At 39.3% G+C, this 15306-nt stretch overlaps 1 protein-coding gene across 6 annotated transcripts in view; it reads right to left on the bottom strand.

The window, feature by feature from the left end:
- CDKL3 (cyclin dependent kinase like 3) overlaps positions 1-15306 on the bottom strand; it is a 55154-nt gene that overhangs the window by 21197 nt on the left and 18651 nt on the right. For 5 of the 6 annotated variants that reach the window (XM_080672829.1, XM_080672827.1, XM_080672828.1 and 2 more), the window contains 3 exons: positions 7189-7301; positions 5207-5346; positions 1164-1252 (listed from right to left, as the gene is read on the bottom strand). In XM_080672829.1, coding sequence (XP_080528955.1) covers positions 1164-1252; positions 5207-5346; positions 7189-7301 — 342 coding nt within the window. The remainder of the gene's footprint in view (positions 1-1163; positions 1253-5206; positions 5347-7188; positions 7302-15306) is intronic. The other variant, XM_080672832.1, reaches the window with a different exon arrangement.

Here is a 15306-nt window from a genome sequence, read left to right as displayed (position 1 = left end):
TGCTATGGATGAAACTGCAGTGTTTATGGGCCAATCATCTCAAACAACAATTGAACAGCAGGGTGCCTCCTTAGCATACATTCCCTCCACTGCTTACGAAAGTGCACGTGTTTCCTGTATTTTGGCAATTCGTCTGGATGGCACTAAAATCCCACCTTTAATCATTTCTAAGGGCAAGAAGGAAAAGATTGAACGTGTTTTGGGCGTTTTTATTCCTGAAACTGAAAAAGCCTGGGCCACACAAGCAGTTATAAGGAAGTGGGTCAATTTAATGCTGCCACTTTCTATGCAAGGGAGCCAAAGAGGTCTGCTAGTCTGGGATGCAGCCAGCACTCACTGCACTAAAGACATGAAGACATTTCTTCACGAAAGAAAAATAGATCAGATAATGATTCCCGCAGGAATGACGGCCTATCTCCAGACTCTTGATATTGCAATAAACAAGCCATTCAAAGACAATTTGCGCATGGAAATTAATGGCTACATTGAAAATAGAATGGAGAGAAATCAGCGTGGAAACTTTGTGAAACCTAAACTGCAAGAAGTTGTGACTTGGGTGAAGAATTCATGGGAGAAAATCACTGAGAGTTGCATTGCAAATGCACTGCGAGCAGGCTACCTTGACAAGAAGTACTCATTTAAAGACAGTGCTATTGCTAAACATGAGAGATTTGGTCCACTGATTCTGAAAGAAATGGAGTCACAAGAAATTCACCAGGAAATTCAGGAATTGGATTGTTATGATGATGTTCCAGAAGATGATGACATGATTGTCATTGAATAAATGAGTAAATTCTTGATACTGTAGGATTCACAGTTTTTCTGGTTTGTGTTGACAACTACCGTACTATCGTACCATATACAGGTAATAAATTTCCTTTATTTTCATTTAACAATAAATGTGTACCATATTCTTCTTCATGGAAAAATAAGACATCCCCTGAAAATAAGACCTAGCGTCTCTTTGGGGGCAAAAATTAATATAAGACACTGTCTTATTTTCGGGGAAACACGGTATATATCTAGTCAACATAGGAACTCAGTAACTTTTCATTAAATTGAATTTTTCTGTTGTGTAACAATAACCTATGTAGCAATTTTCATGCTAGTGAAATTTCCTAATACAAAACACTTAGAAGTCTACAGTCACTCAAAATGCTTACTTTTCAATAAATCCATCTCTAGTAAAATACTCATGACGCAAAAGATCAGCAGATGATATTCTCTCAGCAGGATCAATTTGTAAACAAGCCTAGAAAATAAAAACAAGATTAAATAAGCTCTTAATAGGGCTCTATGAAACAAAAGTTTAATTTATTTGATGAGAATAAAAGTAATTAATTAACCAGAGCTAATAGCATTCTTGAAAAGATGGAATTAGACCTCAGGAATTTCTGACAATGAGTTCTGATCATTTATTTTCCTAAGAAATTTGTACTTGTAAAGCATTATTAGGGGTTAAATGCCCTATGATTCTAGTCAAAACAGAAGCGTTTGTTTTAGCTGGCATTTGCAGAAATTTAATTAGGTTCTATTGACTCTCTTATCAGCCTAGAAAGTACTATACATTTTAAAATTTGGTAAGAGGCCCTAACCGGTTTGGCTCAGTGGATAGAGCATTGGCCCACAGACTGAAGGGTCCCGGGTTTGATTCTGATCAAGGGCATGTACCTTGGTTGCAGGCTTGATCCCCAGGAGAGGGTGTGCAAGAGGCAGCTGATGGATGTTTCTCTCTCATCAATGTTTCTAACTCTCTATCCCTCTCCCTCTCTCCCTAAAAAACAATAAAAACAAAATATTTTTTAAAAAAATAAAATTTGGTAAGAGGATAGATTTCATGTTACATGTGTTTTACTACAATAAAAGAAATTGACTCAAATGTGAAATTGAGTCCATTATTTACCTTATAATGTGGGAATACCTAGATCCTTAAAACTGCAATTAGCTAAACATATGTGTTTATTTTGAAAACATCATAGTAATCCATCAATAAAACTTACTAAGAAAAATACTGAAAGGTTTATGCAAGTCATAGCTTATTAGAGGCAGTTAAATTAGTCCTTCTATGAATATTCCTATCTAATAAAGACAGAATATGCAGATTGACCATAACTCTGCAACAAAGTTGGCAGTGCCCACAGCCAATAAGGAGGGAATATGCAAATTGACACGACAAGGCAAGAGGCCAAAGGCGGCTCCGGCTGGAGCGAAGGCGGAAAGGCAGATCCGGGCCGGAGCAAAGGCGGTGCCAGCAGCCAGGGGAAGGAAGGCCTATTCTTGCACGAATCTTCATGCATTGGGCCTCTAGTATAATTCAGAAAATTTAAAAACATTCCCTGGTTTGGAAAATGTAAAATATGATACTTTGAGAAACAAACAGGCAGTTCCTTTAAAAAATAAACATACAGCCCAGCTGGCATGGCTCAGTAGTTGAGCATCCACCTATGAATCAGGAGGTCACAGTTCAATTCCCAGTCAGGGCACATGCCTAGGTTGTGGGTTCTATCCCCAGTGTAGGGTGTGCAGGAAGCAGCTGATCAATGATTCTCTCTCATCATTGATGTTTCTATCTCTCTCCCTCTCCCTTCCTCTCTGAAATTAATAAAAAAATATATTTTTTTAAAAAATTAAACATACAGCCCTGGCCTTTGTTCCTCAGTTGTTAAGAGTGCCGGTCCACGCACCGAAGGGTTGCGGGTTCAATTCCCAGTCAAGGGCATGTACCCACGTACCTGGATTGCAGGCTTGATCCCCTCTTTCTCTCTTTCTCTCCTCCACCTCCCCACCCCTGACCCTGCTCCCTCCTTCTCCTCCACTCATCCTCAGGTGAGGATTAACAACAACAACAAAAAAGAGAGATTATTTCTAGTCTATTAAATCAGCAAATATTTTTCAAAATTATAACATCTAATGCTAGATGAAGAGTGGGAATTTATATCCAATGCTACATGAGAGAACTTGAGTATAAATCAGTAAAATCTTTCTGGAGAAAAAAACAGCAAAATACAACAAAAATTCTAAAAAGTATAAACCCTTTGCCCACTACTCACACTTTTAGAAATTTATCCTAAACAAAAATAAAGCAAATTCAGAAAGACAGATATAAAAGATGTTTATTGTAGCTGAAAACAAATGTCCAAAATTGCAAGATCAACTAAATACACTATGGTATGGTCATACATTGAAACACTATGCACCTACAGAAAATTATGATGTAGTTCCGTATTTGCTAATGGTAATATGTTTATAATATTATAATGCTAAGTGAAGATAAACAGTTTACATAATAGTATGTAAAGTATGGTACCTTTTAAAAAGCTTAAATATCTCTTTTTTTTACATAAACCAGTAACTTAGTCATTTATTATCAAGTATTATGTACTGAACATAATTGTATATGCTATACTTTTATACAACTGGAAGCTCAGTAAGTTTGTTTACACCAGTATCACTACAACCACATGAGTAATGAGTTGTGCTATAATCTGGCCTTATAATGATTACAACATCACTAGGCATTTTTCAGCTAGGTTAACAATCTAGGAATTTTTCAGCTAGGTTAACAATCTAGGAATTTTTCAGCTCTATTACAATCCTAATGGATCACCATATATGCAGTCTGTGGTTGACCAAAATGTTATGTGGCACATGACTGTATATATTTCCCATTGTACCACAACTCCCATGGCTGGAAACTGTTAGAGCTGACGTTTACATGTATCAGGTCTGTAGCCAGAGGCAGCACTTAAAAAGCATAAATTTCTAAGCATATATTTGTTGGGCAGTCTGTAAGTATCTAAACCAAAATGTTAATAGTAAGTAATATTTTCCTGGATTATGGGAGTTAGAAAAATCTTCTCTTTTTTCTCATATATTTTCTACTTTTTCTATAATCATTATATATTTTGTGTATAATTAAAACTATGAAATAAAAAAAGAAATTAAACTGAAAATGTAGTAAACAAATCTGATCCTTAATAAATTCTAGTCTCCAAGTACCAATAAAATATATTTTTTCCTTCAAGAATAGTCTTTAGATATTACATATGTTTAAGTTTATCTAAATAACAGCAACAATATCAACATTTGTTGACAGTTTATTCAAGGCCCTGTGCTCAGAACATTGCCACCATTACCTCATTTAATCCTCTAGCCCCAGAAAATAAATAGTTAATGTTGTTTTATAGCCTAATAAACTGAGGCACAGAGATTAAGTGACCTGCCCAAGGTTACAGAGCTAATTAGTGATAGAGCTGGGTTTTAAATGTAGTTTATGTATTCCAGAGTCCCTTTTTATAAACACTGCACTGTACTTGCTTTGAAATTTAGATAACCACTTTTTTTTTTAAGGGCTATACATTAGGAATAAGATACCTTAGTTCAGGGGTGGGCAAACTTTTTGACTCAAGGGCCACAATGGGTTCTTAAACTGGACCGGAGGGCCGGAACAAAAGCATGGATGGAATGTTTGTGTGAACTAATATAAATTCAAAGTAAAGGAGCGGAGGGGAGAGCAAGAGAACACTCCGCTCTTTCGGCTCCGCGGGCCAGATAGAACAGCCGAACGGGCCGGATCCGGCCTGTGGGCTGTAGTTTGCCCACGGCTGCCTTAGTTGATGCTGGGAAAGAAAATTGGCTGGATAAAAGAAATTAGTAGGAAGTTACTTTTCACATTAAACTCTCTTACCTTCTGAACTTTGCAGTGAGTGTATAGGTATATTTATTACCTAGTTTAAAACAAAATTTAAATTTTAAAATAATTTAAAAGTGCTATAAAGTTTTTCCCCTCCAATTCAAGTTGTATTTTGGCATTGGTGTGTCTTCAAACAATATTACAACTGTAGCTGCCAAAGGCATGTAGATACCTTAGGATACCACTGTACACAGAATAGATCCCTAATTTGGGTATTAAAAGATGGTTATAAACAGGGTAAGTCCTTAGAATATTTCTAGTTTATCCATAATTATCATTAAAATTGGGATAAACTAAAAATAATAAACATGATTATCCTAGTTGGCTTTCAGTTCTAATAGTCTAGATATTTTACTTTCTCTGAGCTTAACACAAAAACAGGAATATAGTAACTTTTAACAGATACCATTACTTTTATGAATCCTTTTAGAATTTCATTGAAGTAATATCCTAAAACTGTATTATAATTTATGCAAATTTCCCAGAAACAAGTCCTTAAATCTCATAACATACATGAACTATATCTGCTAACAATCCATTTAGCTTTGGGTATTTTTTTCTTGCGTTCTTGGGGTGTTGAACTTGAGGAAGGACCACCCCTGCAAAAACAGGACTCTTGGAAAAGAAATTCTGCAAGTGAGGTGTCAAATTACCTAAAAAGAGAAAAATATATAAGAAAACACAGAAATTAGTCTAAATCAAAATAATCAAATTGCTATGTGGTCTTTATTATGTTACTAAAAAGAGATAGTAACAATTACGTTATTTTAATTAATTAATTATTTTACTTTTTGTTTTGTTTTGTTTGTTAATCCTCACCAGAGCATATTTTTTCCACTGATTTTTAGAAAGAGTAAGGAAGGGAAGGGGAGAGAGAAAGAGAAAGAGGGAGGGAGAGAGAGACAGACAGACAGGCATCATCGATGTGAGAGAGACACATTGATTGGTTGCTCCTGCACACACCTCAACCGGGGATTGAACCTGCAACCCAGGCATGTCCCCTTGACTGCACATTGAACCCAAGACCCTTTGGTGCGCAGGCCGACACTCCAACCACTAAGCTACAGTGGTTTTTAAGTTGAACAAGGAACTATCTGAATATAGCATAAAAGTTAAAGTTTCCCCAGTAATCTGTTGATAGCACATAGACAGTACAGAATGTAAAACGACCAGGTTAATTTTCTTTTCACAAAATAAAATATATAATATGTAATGCTATCAGGATAAGCAAATCTAAACTTTTACATATTTCCATATGAGTATCTAAATGGATTAACTAGCAACTGTTAATCAAAAAAGCCTTACTCAGAAAAGCTAACATATTAAAATTATTTAGATATTGCAAAGAAAAAACAAGGCTATAGAGTAGTAGTAGAACTATAAATAGGAGTGGAGAGAGCTAATTTCTAGTTAGTACCAGTTTTGCTATACAACTAGTTCTGTGACCTTGGGCAACTCTCCTCCCACTCTGTGCCTTGGTTTCCTCATCTGTAAAAGACAAAATGGATCCCATCATCTCTAAGGTTGCTTCTAACATTAATCTCGTTAATCTCAGAACATTAAAGATGACACAAAAAAGTGTGATGCTTTAAGGCTCTAAACTATATCTTTAATCAATATTTATCCAGATTTCATGGTTTTTATAGTTGTTCACAGTACCTTTCTCATGATCCTGTAATTACATGTTTATGTATAGCTTCCCCACCACATAAAGGGCTCCTCCAGCTCCTCATTCATAAATATATATACATAAAAAATTATTGAAACTTCATGAGCAAGGATATCCATCAAAATGCTTGGTTGCTCAAACAGATAATCAAATAATTCAGTTTTCATCAAATATATTTTTGAATAAGTTATTTAGCTATTTGGTTATCTACTATAGTTAAAAAAAAAGTTTTCTCAGCAAATAATTGCCTTTCTATCTCCAAGTGCTTTTAAAAAGCATCTAAATTAAATCTGTTATTTAAAAGTCCTTGAGATATGCAAATATTTATTTCTTTATTTTAAATTTCAGAGAAAGATAGAAACATCAATGATCAGCTTCCTCTTGCACGCCCACACTGGGGATTGAACCCACAACCTGGGCATGTACCCTGACCAGGAACCATAACCTCCTGGTTCATTGGATCGATGCTCAACTACTAAACTATGCGGGCATGGCAAGATATGCAAATATTTATAGAAGCCAAAAATTTTAAACAATTTTCAAACAAATTGAAGAAGATTCCTATTGTACTATTTTTCTTATCAACAACCATCAACATATGGCTTACCTATTTGCATCCTGGCAAAAAATATTATTTGTAATAACAGAGAAGAATTTTCTACTTTTTTTTTTTTTATCAGCTCAAGGCATGCATCTGCTGCATCTATCAAAAGAATATGCTTCCCTGTTCTTATAATGAGAAAACTAAATTTGAAAATCAAGCAAATTTGATCTGGAAATACTTATTTTAGGCATTTTACAGTACGTTTCAATAATACCTACCTACCTACTTTTAAAACAATTTTATGAAGTAAATCCAAATCAGAGCTGCTAGGAAGAAAGGGATTTCCAGTGGCCATCTCAATGATCATACAGCCCAAAGCCCAGATATCCACAGGTCTGAAACAGATAAGAATCAATCACTTTTTCATAGAGAAATAAGATATCTTTCCTAAAAAGAACTTTTAAAATAACGTTAGGGACAAAGAAAAAAGAGTGGATAAGTGATATCATTTTTACAATTCACTGTAATAGCATATGGCAACTTTAGTATATACATTAAATATTATCACATTTTACTAATATCGCTAAATAGATTATATTTAAACTGCCTGAGAAGTCATGTAGCAGTCCAGATAAAAAGTAATTCTAAAATTGTTTCAAATACTTATACAAGAACATTATGATAAACTAGAGGCCTGGTGCATGAATTTGTGCATGGGTGGGGTCCGGCTGGCCCATCCCAATGGGGGCCCATTGGGCTGGGCCAGCAGGGGAGAGGGGCCACAGGCAGTTGGCTGGCCGGTCCTGTCCCTGATTGGGGTATTGGGGGCCGACTGGGTGCCGGGCTTGCAGGGGTGAGCCAATCAGGGCCCGGATCAGGCTGGTTGGCTGCCACAGTGCACCATAGCCACCGGTCATTCTGGTTATTCTGGTCGTTCTGCCATTCCGGTCACTGGGCTTTTATATACTAGTATATAGATGGTTTATGAATTAGAATTGGATAATAAAATCATCTTGTATTTAAAAAGTAAAAACTAAAAATCTTGTCACATTCAGAAAGAGATATAAATAAACACTACAATGAGCTCTATTTTTTTACTGATACAACTGATTAAAAATTGTAAGTTTTGATAACTGTTGGTGAGGCTATGGAAAATAAACACTCCCATGTACTGTTCTGGGAATATAAACTTACACAATTTCTTGGAGGGAAAATTGGAAAAAGCTACCAAGATAAAAATGTACATACATTTGACCAAATAACTTTATTCCTAGAAATTTATTAAAAAATTTACTCGTGAGCCTGATAGCAAGGCAAATATCTTTATTTCTGCAGCTGTCTGGCTCGCGAGTATCCTTTGAGTTCTGCCAGGAGCCCTGGTTTGGGTCTTGCCTTATTTCTAACAGGGTTAACAAATGTAAAGGGGAAAGGATATGTTTTTAAAAACTGTAATAACTTACCCACATTTTATATCCTATCACTGATGAGTCAAAAAAAAAAAAAACACAACAAAACTTCAAATAGAACATATGAAGGGTGGATAATGCACCAGACACTGTCTATTTTACTTCCCTCCACTGCCAGATGCAAAACTCAATAGTGTAAGAAGAAAAGGAGATGGGACTTAACTCAGTTCCTCAGGAAATCCACTTCCTGGTACTGCATGGCAAGCTATAAAGGAAAAAGAACAACGCTAGGGAATGGACAAGTTGAGATTATTTAAAATGACGAGTTTAAAAATGTGATTGAGTTCAATCTCTTTACAGGGCAAACAACTGTTCCCTGGCAGAGTACTTTCTATGGAATCATCTCTCAGTCCTCTGGCCTGCATTTCTGCCGTGACTCTGCTGGCCCAAAATGTAAGTCCCATCTGCAGTTGACTGCATAGAACTTACTTTTTTGTTCTTTATCTATAAAGAAAATTTGTTATTTCTCATGCATTGGAAAAAATAGAAGTTTTTAATGAAAATTTTACTGAATGAATTTGCAAATTCTGCTTTAGCAATCTACCTTTAAATACACATTCTGTGGGTTAGCTATTGGGAATAAAGTGATGGCTAAAAAGAATTTACTCGCACATGTACACAAAGATAAATGATAAAATTTCACAGCAACACTGTTTGTGGTAGAAAATATTGGAAACAACTTAAATGTCCATCCATACAGAAATGGATATATAAAATTTTGTACAACCACACAATGAAATATTATTCAGCTGTTAAAAAGGATGACATAGGTCTATATGTGTGCTAATATAAAGTGATCTCTAAGATAAACTCTCAAGTGAAAAAAACAAGTTCATTAAAGAAATCAAAGAAGTTATAAATAAATGGAGAGATATTTCATGTTTCCCAACTGGCTCTATAGATTTGATGCAACCCCAATCAAAATCCAATGTGCATATCAATAAATTGATTATAAAATTGATATGGAAAGGCAATAGACCTAGAATAGCCAACACAATGTTGAAGAATAACAAAATCAGAAGACACTATCTCATTTTGAGACTTATTGTAAAGCTACAGTAATCAAGACAGTGTGGTATAGATTAAGAGAACAGAATAGAGTCCAGAAATACACTCACACAGTGTGGTATAGATTAAGAGAACAGAATAGAGTCCAGAAATAGACTCACACAAATATACTCAAATGATCTTTGACAAAAGAGCAAAGGCAATTCAATAGAAAAGGAAAGTCTTTTCAAGAAATGATACTGGAACAATGGACCGTCCATATGCAAAAAAACAAAAACAAAAACCTAAACATAGATCTTAAACCTTTCACAAATCCTGGCTGGGTAGCTCAGTTGGTTGGAGTATAGTCCTGATGCACCAAGGTTGCGGGTTCGATCCTTAGGGCACATATAAGAATCAACCAGCCATAGCCGGTTTGGCTCAGTGGATAGAGCATTGGCCTGCAAACTGAAAGGTCCCAGGTTCCATTCCGGTCCAGGGCACATGCCCAGGTTGTGGGCTCGATCCCCAGAGGGGGGCTTGCAGGAGGCAGCTGATCAATGATTCTCTATCATCATTGATGTTTCCATCTCTCTCTCCCTATCCCTTCCTCTCTAAAAGTCAATAAAAATATATTTAATAAAAACACACAAATGTATATATATTAAAAAAGAATCAACTAATGAATGCACAAATAAGTGGAATAACCAATTGATGCTTCTCACTTCCTCTCTAAAGAAAGAAAGGAAAAAAGGAAGAAAGAAAGAAAGAAAATTTAAAAATTAAAGGCTTTCACAAAAATGAACTAAAAATGGATCATAGACCTAAGAGTAATATGCAAAACTATAAAACTTCTGGACAATAATACAGGGGAAAAAAATCTAGATTCCCTTGGGGTTGGGAATGAGTTTTTAGATATAATACCACAAGCATAATCCACAAAAGAAAACAACTGGTAAGTGGTACATCATTAAAATTAAAAACGACCCTGGCTGGTATAGCTCAGTGACTGGAGGCAATGAATCGATGTGACTCTCTCATATCTCTCTCTCTCTCTCTCTCTCTTTCTCTCTCTCTCTCTCACTGTCCCTCTCTCCATCCCTCCGTCCCTTCCTCTGTCTCTCCCTCCCCTCCTTTCCATTCTAAAAAAATACCCTTGGGTGAGGATTAACAAAAAAATTTTAAACATCTGCTTTGTGAAAAACACTGTTAAGAGAATGAAAACAGAAATCAGAGTTGGAGAAAATATTTGCAAATTATGTATATGATAAATGACTTGTGTCCAAAATAGACAAAGTACTCTTAAAACTCAAAAATACAAAAATAAATAATCCAATTAAAAAGTAGGTAAAATATCTGAATAGACATCTCACCAAAGAAGATATAGAGATGGCAAGTATGAAAAGATGCTGAACATCATGTCATCAGGGAATCATACCTAATAATAGATAATCATGTAAATTGACCGTACCTCTGCTACGCCCACAGCCAATCAGAGTATGCAAACTAACCCAACAAAGATGGAGGTTAATTTGCATACATAGGTGCCCTGCAGCCTGGGTCCCAGGAACTTTGTCAGCACCCAGGTCACTCCGAGGTAGGCCCCCTGTTGATCCTGAGCAACCTGGGAAGGGCCTAAGCCAGGGGACTCCTGGGCAGGGGCGGAGCCAGGCGATCAGAGGGAGCTGGGGTCCCCTGCCCAGGTCCCAAGCCTCCACCAGAGGCTTGGGACCTGGGCAGGGGTGGAGCCGGGCTATCAGAGGGAGCTGGAGGGGCCCTGCCCAGGCCCTGAGGCTATAGGCCTGGCAGGGGTGGAGCTGGCGATGGGAGGGAGCTGGGGGCCCCCTGTCCAGGCCCCAAGTCCAGGCCAGAGGCTTGGGGTCTGGGCAGGGGCAGAGCCGGGTGATCAGAGGGAGCTGGGGGTCCCCTGTCCAGGCCAGAGGCTTGGGGCCTGGGCAGGGGCAGAGCCGGGTTATTAGGCGATCGGAGGGAGCTGGGGGGCCTCTGCCCCAGGCCCTGAGGCTTTAGGCCTTGTCAGGGGTGGAGCTGGCTATCAAAGGAAGCTGGGGGGCCCCTGCTCAGGCCCGGAGGCTTTAGGCCTTGGCAGGGGCAGAGCCAGCGATCGAAGGCGATGGGTGTGAACTACAGAGGAAATACCTTTTCTGACCGCTCATTAGCTAAGCTCCCTGTTTGCCACTGGCAATATTCTTAGTAACTTGGGTATAAGAATTCAAAAAGGTGATCTAGGGTTTTTCCACCACACTCCTGGAGAAAAAAAGGAAGGTCCGCTGCTGGAGGGCTAAGAAATGTCATATCCTGCCCTAGCCAGTTTGGCTCAGTGGATAATGCCTAGGCTTGCCGACCGCAGGGTCCCGTTCAATTCTGATTAAGGGCATGTACCTAGGTTGCAGGCTCCTCCCTGGCTGGAGTCCAGGTCAGGGCTCATGCAGGAGGCAACCAATCAAAGTGTTCCTCTCACTTTGATGTTTCTCTCTGACTTTCCCTTTCTCTTCCACATTCTCTAAAAATCAATGGAAACATATCCTCAGGTGAGGATAAAATAAATAAAGAAATGTTATATCCCATGAAAGAGACATCTTGAAAATGCCTAAAGAAAGTTGTCATTTTTTCATGGTGAAGGGACTGGAGTCTATGTTGATGAAAACACCTTGGTGGCTGCGGTGACTGGCAGTGGCTGCAGCAGTGGGGTGATGGGGCTGGTGCCTTCCCCTGATCAGCCTGGTCGCCTCAGTAGGACATCCCCTGAGGGCTCCCAGTATGTGAGAGGGGGCAGGCTGGGCTGAGGGACCACCTCCCAGTGCACGAATTTCATGCACTGGGCCCCTAGTTGTAAATAAAAGCAGTAATAAGGTAGATCCACCACACACCTGTTAGAATGACTAAACTCTACACCGCTGATAACACCAAATGCTTGAGAGAATGTAAAGGGAACTCTCATTCATTACTGATGGGAATGTACAATGATATAGTCATTTTGCAAGACAATTTGCTAATTTCTAACAAAGCTAAACATAGTCTTACCATACAATCCAGTGATCAATGCACTCCTTAGTATTTACCAGAGTTGAAAAACTTAAGTCCACAAAAAAACCTATACATGAATGTCTATAGAAGCTTTATTCATAATTGCCAAAACTTGCAAGTGCTTATGTCCTGTACTAGGTGAATGGATAAACTGTCATATATACATACAATGGAATATTATCCTATACAATAAAATCCTAATATGCAAATTGACCGAACAGCGAAATGACTGGTCGCTATGATGCACACTGACCACCAGGGGGCAGATGCCTAATGCAGGAGCTGCCTCCTGGTCGTCACTGGGTTCCCACAGGGGCAGCACCACGCAGCCAGAAGCCGGGCTCATGGCTGACGAGCACAGCAGCGGTGGCGGGAGCCTCTCCTGCCTCCACAGCAGGCAGACATCCCCCAAGGCCCGAGGGATCCTGGACTGCGAGAGGGCACAGGCCAGGCTGAGGGATTTCCCCCCCAGTGCATGAATGTCATGCACCGGGCCTCTAGTCTATACATATAAAAGAGTAATCTGCAAATTGACTTAACGGTGTAACATCTGCTCGACCAGTCACTGAGGTGCACTGACCACCTCTTGGTCCCTTCCTCCAGGCAGCAGACTCCCATTGCCTGATGGTGAATGGGGAATGAGGGTGGGTGGCGGTGGGGGGCGGGGCCAGCTGCAGGCAGCCAGCAGCTCGGGAAGATGTCCCTGATTACAGGCCAGGCCTAGGGACCGTACCCGCACTCGAATTTCATGTGCTCGGCCTCTAATCCTATCTAATAAAGAGGGAATATGCTAATTGACCATCACGCCCTCACAAAGATGGAAGTGCCCACAGCCAATAAGGAGGGAATATGCTAATTGACTGCCACAACCTCAAAGGTGGCAGCGCCCACAGCCACAAGATGGTGGCACCCAGTCCCCTCAGCCCTGCTGGGGCGGCAGGTGCGCAGCATGGCTGGGCCTGCCCCCAGGCGGGTCTGGCTGCTCCGCGCACCTGCCTCGGGAGTCCCCCAGTCCCCTCAGCCCCTCAGCTGCCCAGGGCCGGCCCGAGGCTCCAGGCAAGCCTTGGATGGTGGCTGCCCAGCCACCCAGGGTCACCCGAGGCTCAGGTAACCAGGCCCAGCCGAGGCTTGTGCTGCCAGCAGTGGCAGCAGCAGAGGTGTAATGGAGGTGTCGCCTTCCCCTGATCACTGGGTTGCCTCCCGCCCCTGAGGGCTCCCAGACTGTGAGAGGGGGCAGGTCAGGCTGAGGGACCCCTGCTTCAGTGCATGAATTTTCATGTACTGGGCTTCTAGTTTAATGATAAAAAGAAACTATCACCCTCACTGGGTGGCTAAGTGGATGCAGCATCATCCATACACTGAAGGGTCGTGGATTTGATTCCAGTCAGGCATATACCTGGGTTGCAGGTTCAATCCTTGGCCCCAGTTGGGGCACATGCAAGAGGCAATTGGTAGATGTTTCTCTCACATTGATGTTTCTCTCTGTCTCTATGTCTCTCTCTCTCACACCCTTTCTCTAAAAATCAATGAAGATGTCCTCAGGTGAGGACTAAAATAAAGAAAAAAAAAAGTAACAAACTATCAAGCCATTTAAAAAACATGGAGGAATCTTAAATACACATTGCTCAGTGAAAGAAGCCAGTCTGAAAATGTTACATAACGTAAACTTAAACTACCGGTACATGACATTCTGGAAAAGGCAATTGTATAAAGACACTAAAAAGATCAGTGATTGTCAGGGGTTCAGGGAGTACAAGGCAAGGATAAAAAGGCAAAGCACAGAAGATTTTTAGGGCCGTGAAACTATGCTGAAAGATACTGTAATGGTGGATACATGGCATTATACATTTGTTAAAACCCATACAACACAAAAAGTGAATCTTAATGTAAATATGAACTATAATTAATGATAATATATGAATATTGGTTTATCAATTCCAACAAATGTACTAAACTAATGTTAGATGTTAATAGGAAAACTATTCTGTGGGGGGAAAAGTAAAGGGAGGTATGGGAACTCTGTACTTTCTGCTCAATTTTTCCATAAACCTAAAACTGGTTTAAAAAGTAGTCTATTAATCTTAAAAATTAAAAGAAATGATAAAAACAAGATTGTGCACTATATATATAATATGCTAATATTTGGTTTAAAAAGAAGGAGGAGCATGTATGTGAGTGTGTGTGTTGCTAGATAATGATTTTAAAGAATAAGTACCTTTTTAAAAATATATGTATTTTATTGATTTTTTACAGAGAGGACAGGAGGGATAGAGAGTTAGAAACATCGATCAGCTGCCTCCTGCACACCTCCTACTGGGGATGTGCCCGCAACCGAGGTACATGCCCTTGTCCAGAATTGAACCTGGGACCCTTCAGTCCGCAGGCTGACGCTCTAACCACTGAGCCAAACCGGTTAGGGCAAGAATAAATACCTTAATTGTAGTGTACAGTATACAAATTTTCAAGTTCACATAACAACACAAACTAGAAGATACATTAGGAACTTATTAACTTGCTTATTTCACATATTTTAAGAACTTAATAGAAATTTGTAAATTTTAGTAAGAAACAGTAAAATTAAGACCAAGTTTTAGCCTTCAAAGGTTTAAGTAAATTATTTTAAGCATTTTCCCTACAGTATGAAATTTCTACTCACCTTTTCCATTTCCAACAGAGGCACTAAAGACATTCTTGTAATTTCTTGGAGAAATCAGTTCACTTTTTCAAAATGTATTTTTATTATTGATTTCAAAGAGAAAGGGAGAGGAAGAGAGAGATAGAAACTTCAACGATGAGAGAGAATCATTGATTGCCTGCCTCCTGCATGCCCCCCACTGGGGATCAAGCCTGAAACACAGGCGTGTGCCTTGACTCAAACCATGACCTCCTGATTCATGGGTCA

The sequence above is a fragment of the Plecotus auritus genome (genome assembly GCF_963455305.1).
Source record: "Plecotus auritus genome assembly, chromosome: 6".
NCBI classification, from domain to species: domain Eukaryota; kingdom Metazoa; phylum Chordata; class Mammalia; order Chiroptera; family Vespertilionidae; genus Plecotus; species Plecotus auritus.
Note: the sequence above shows the minus strand (reverse complement) of the source record. Positions and strands in the feature narration are given on the sequence as shown.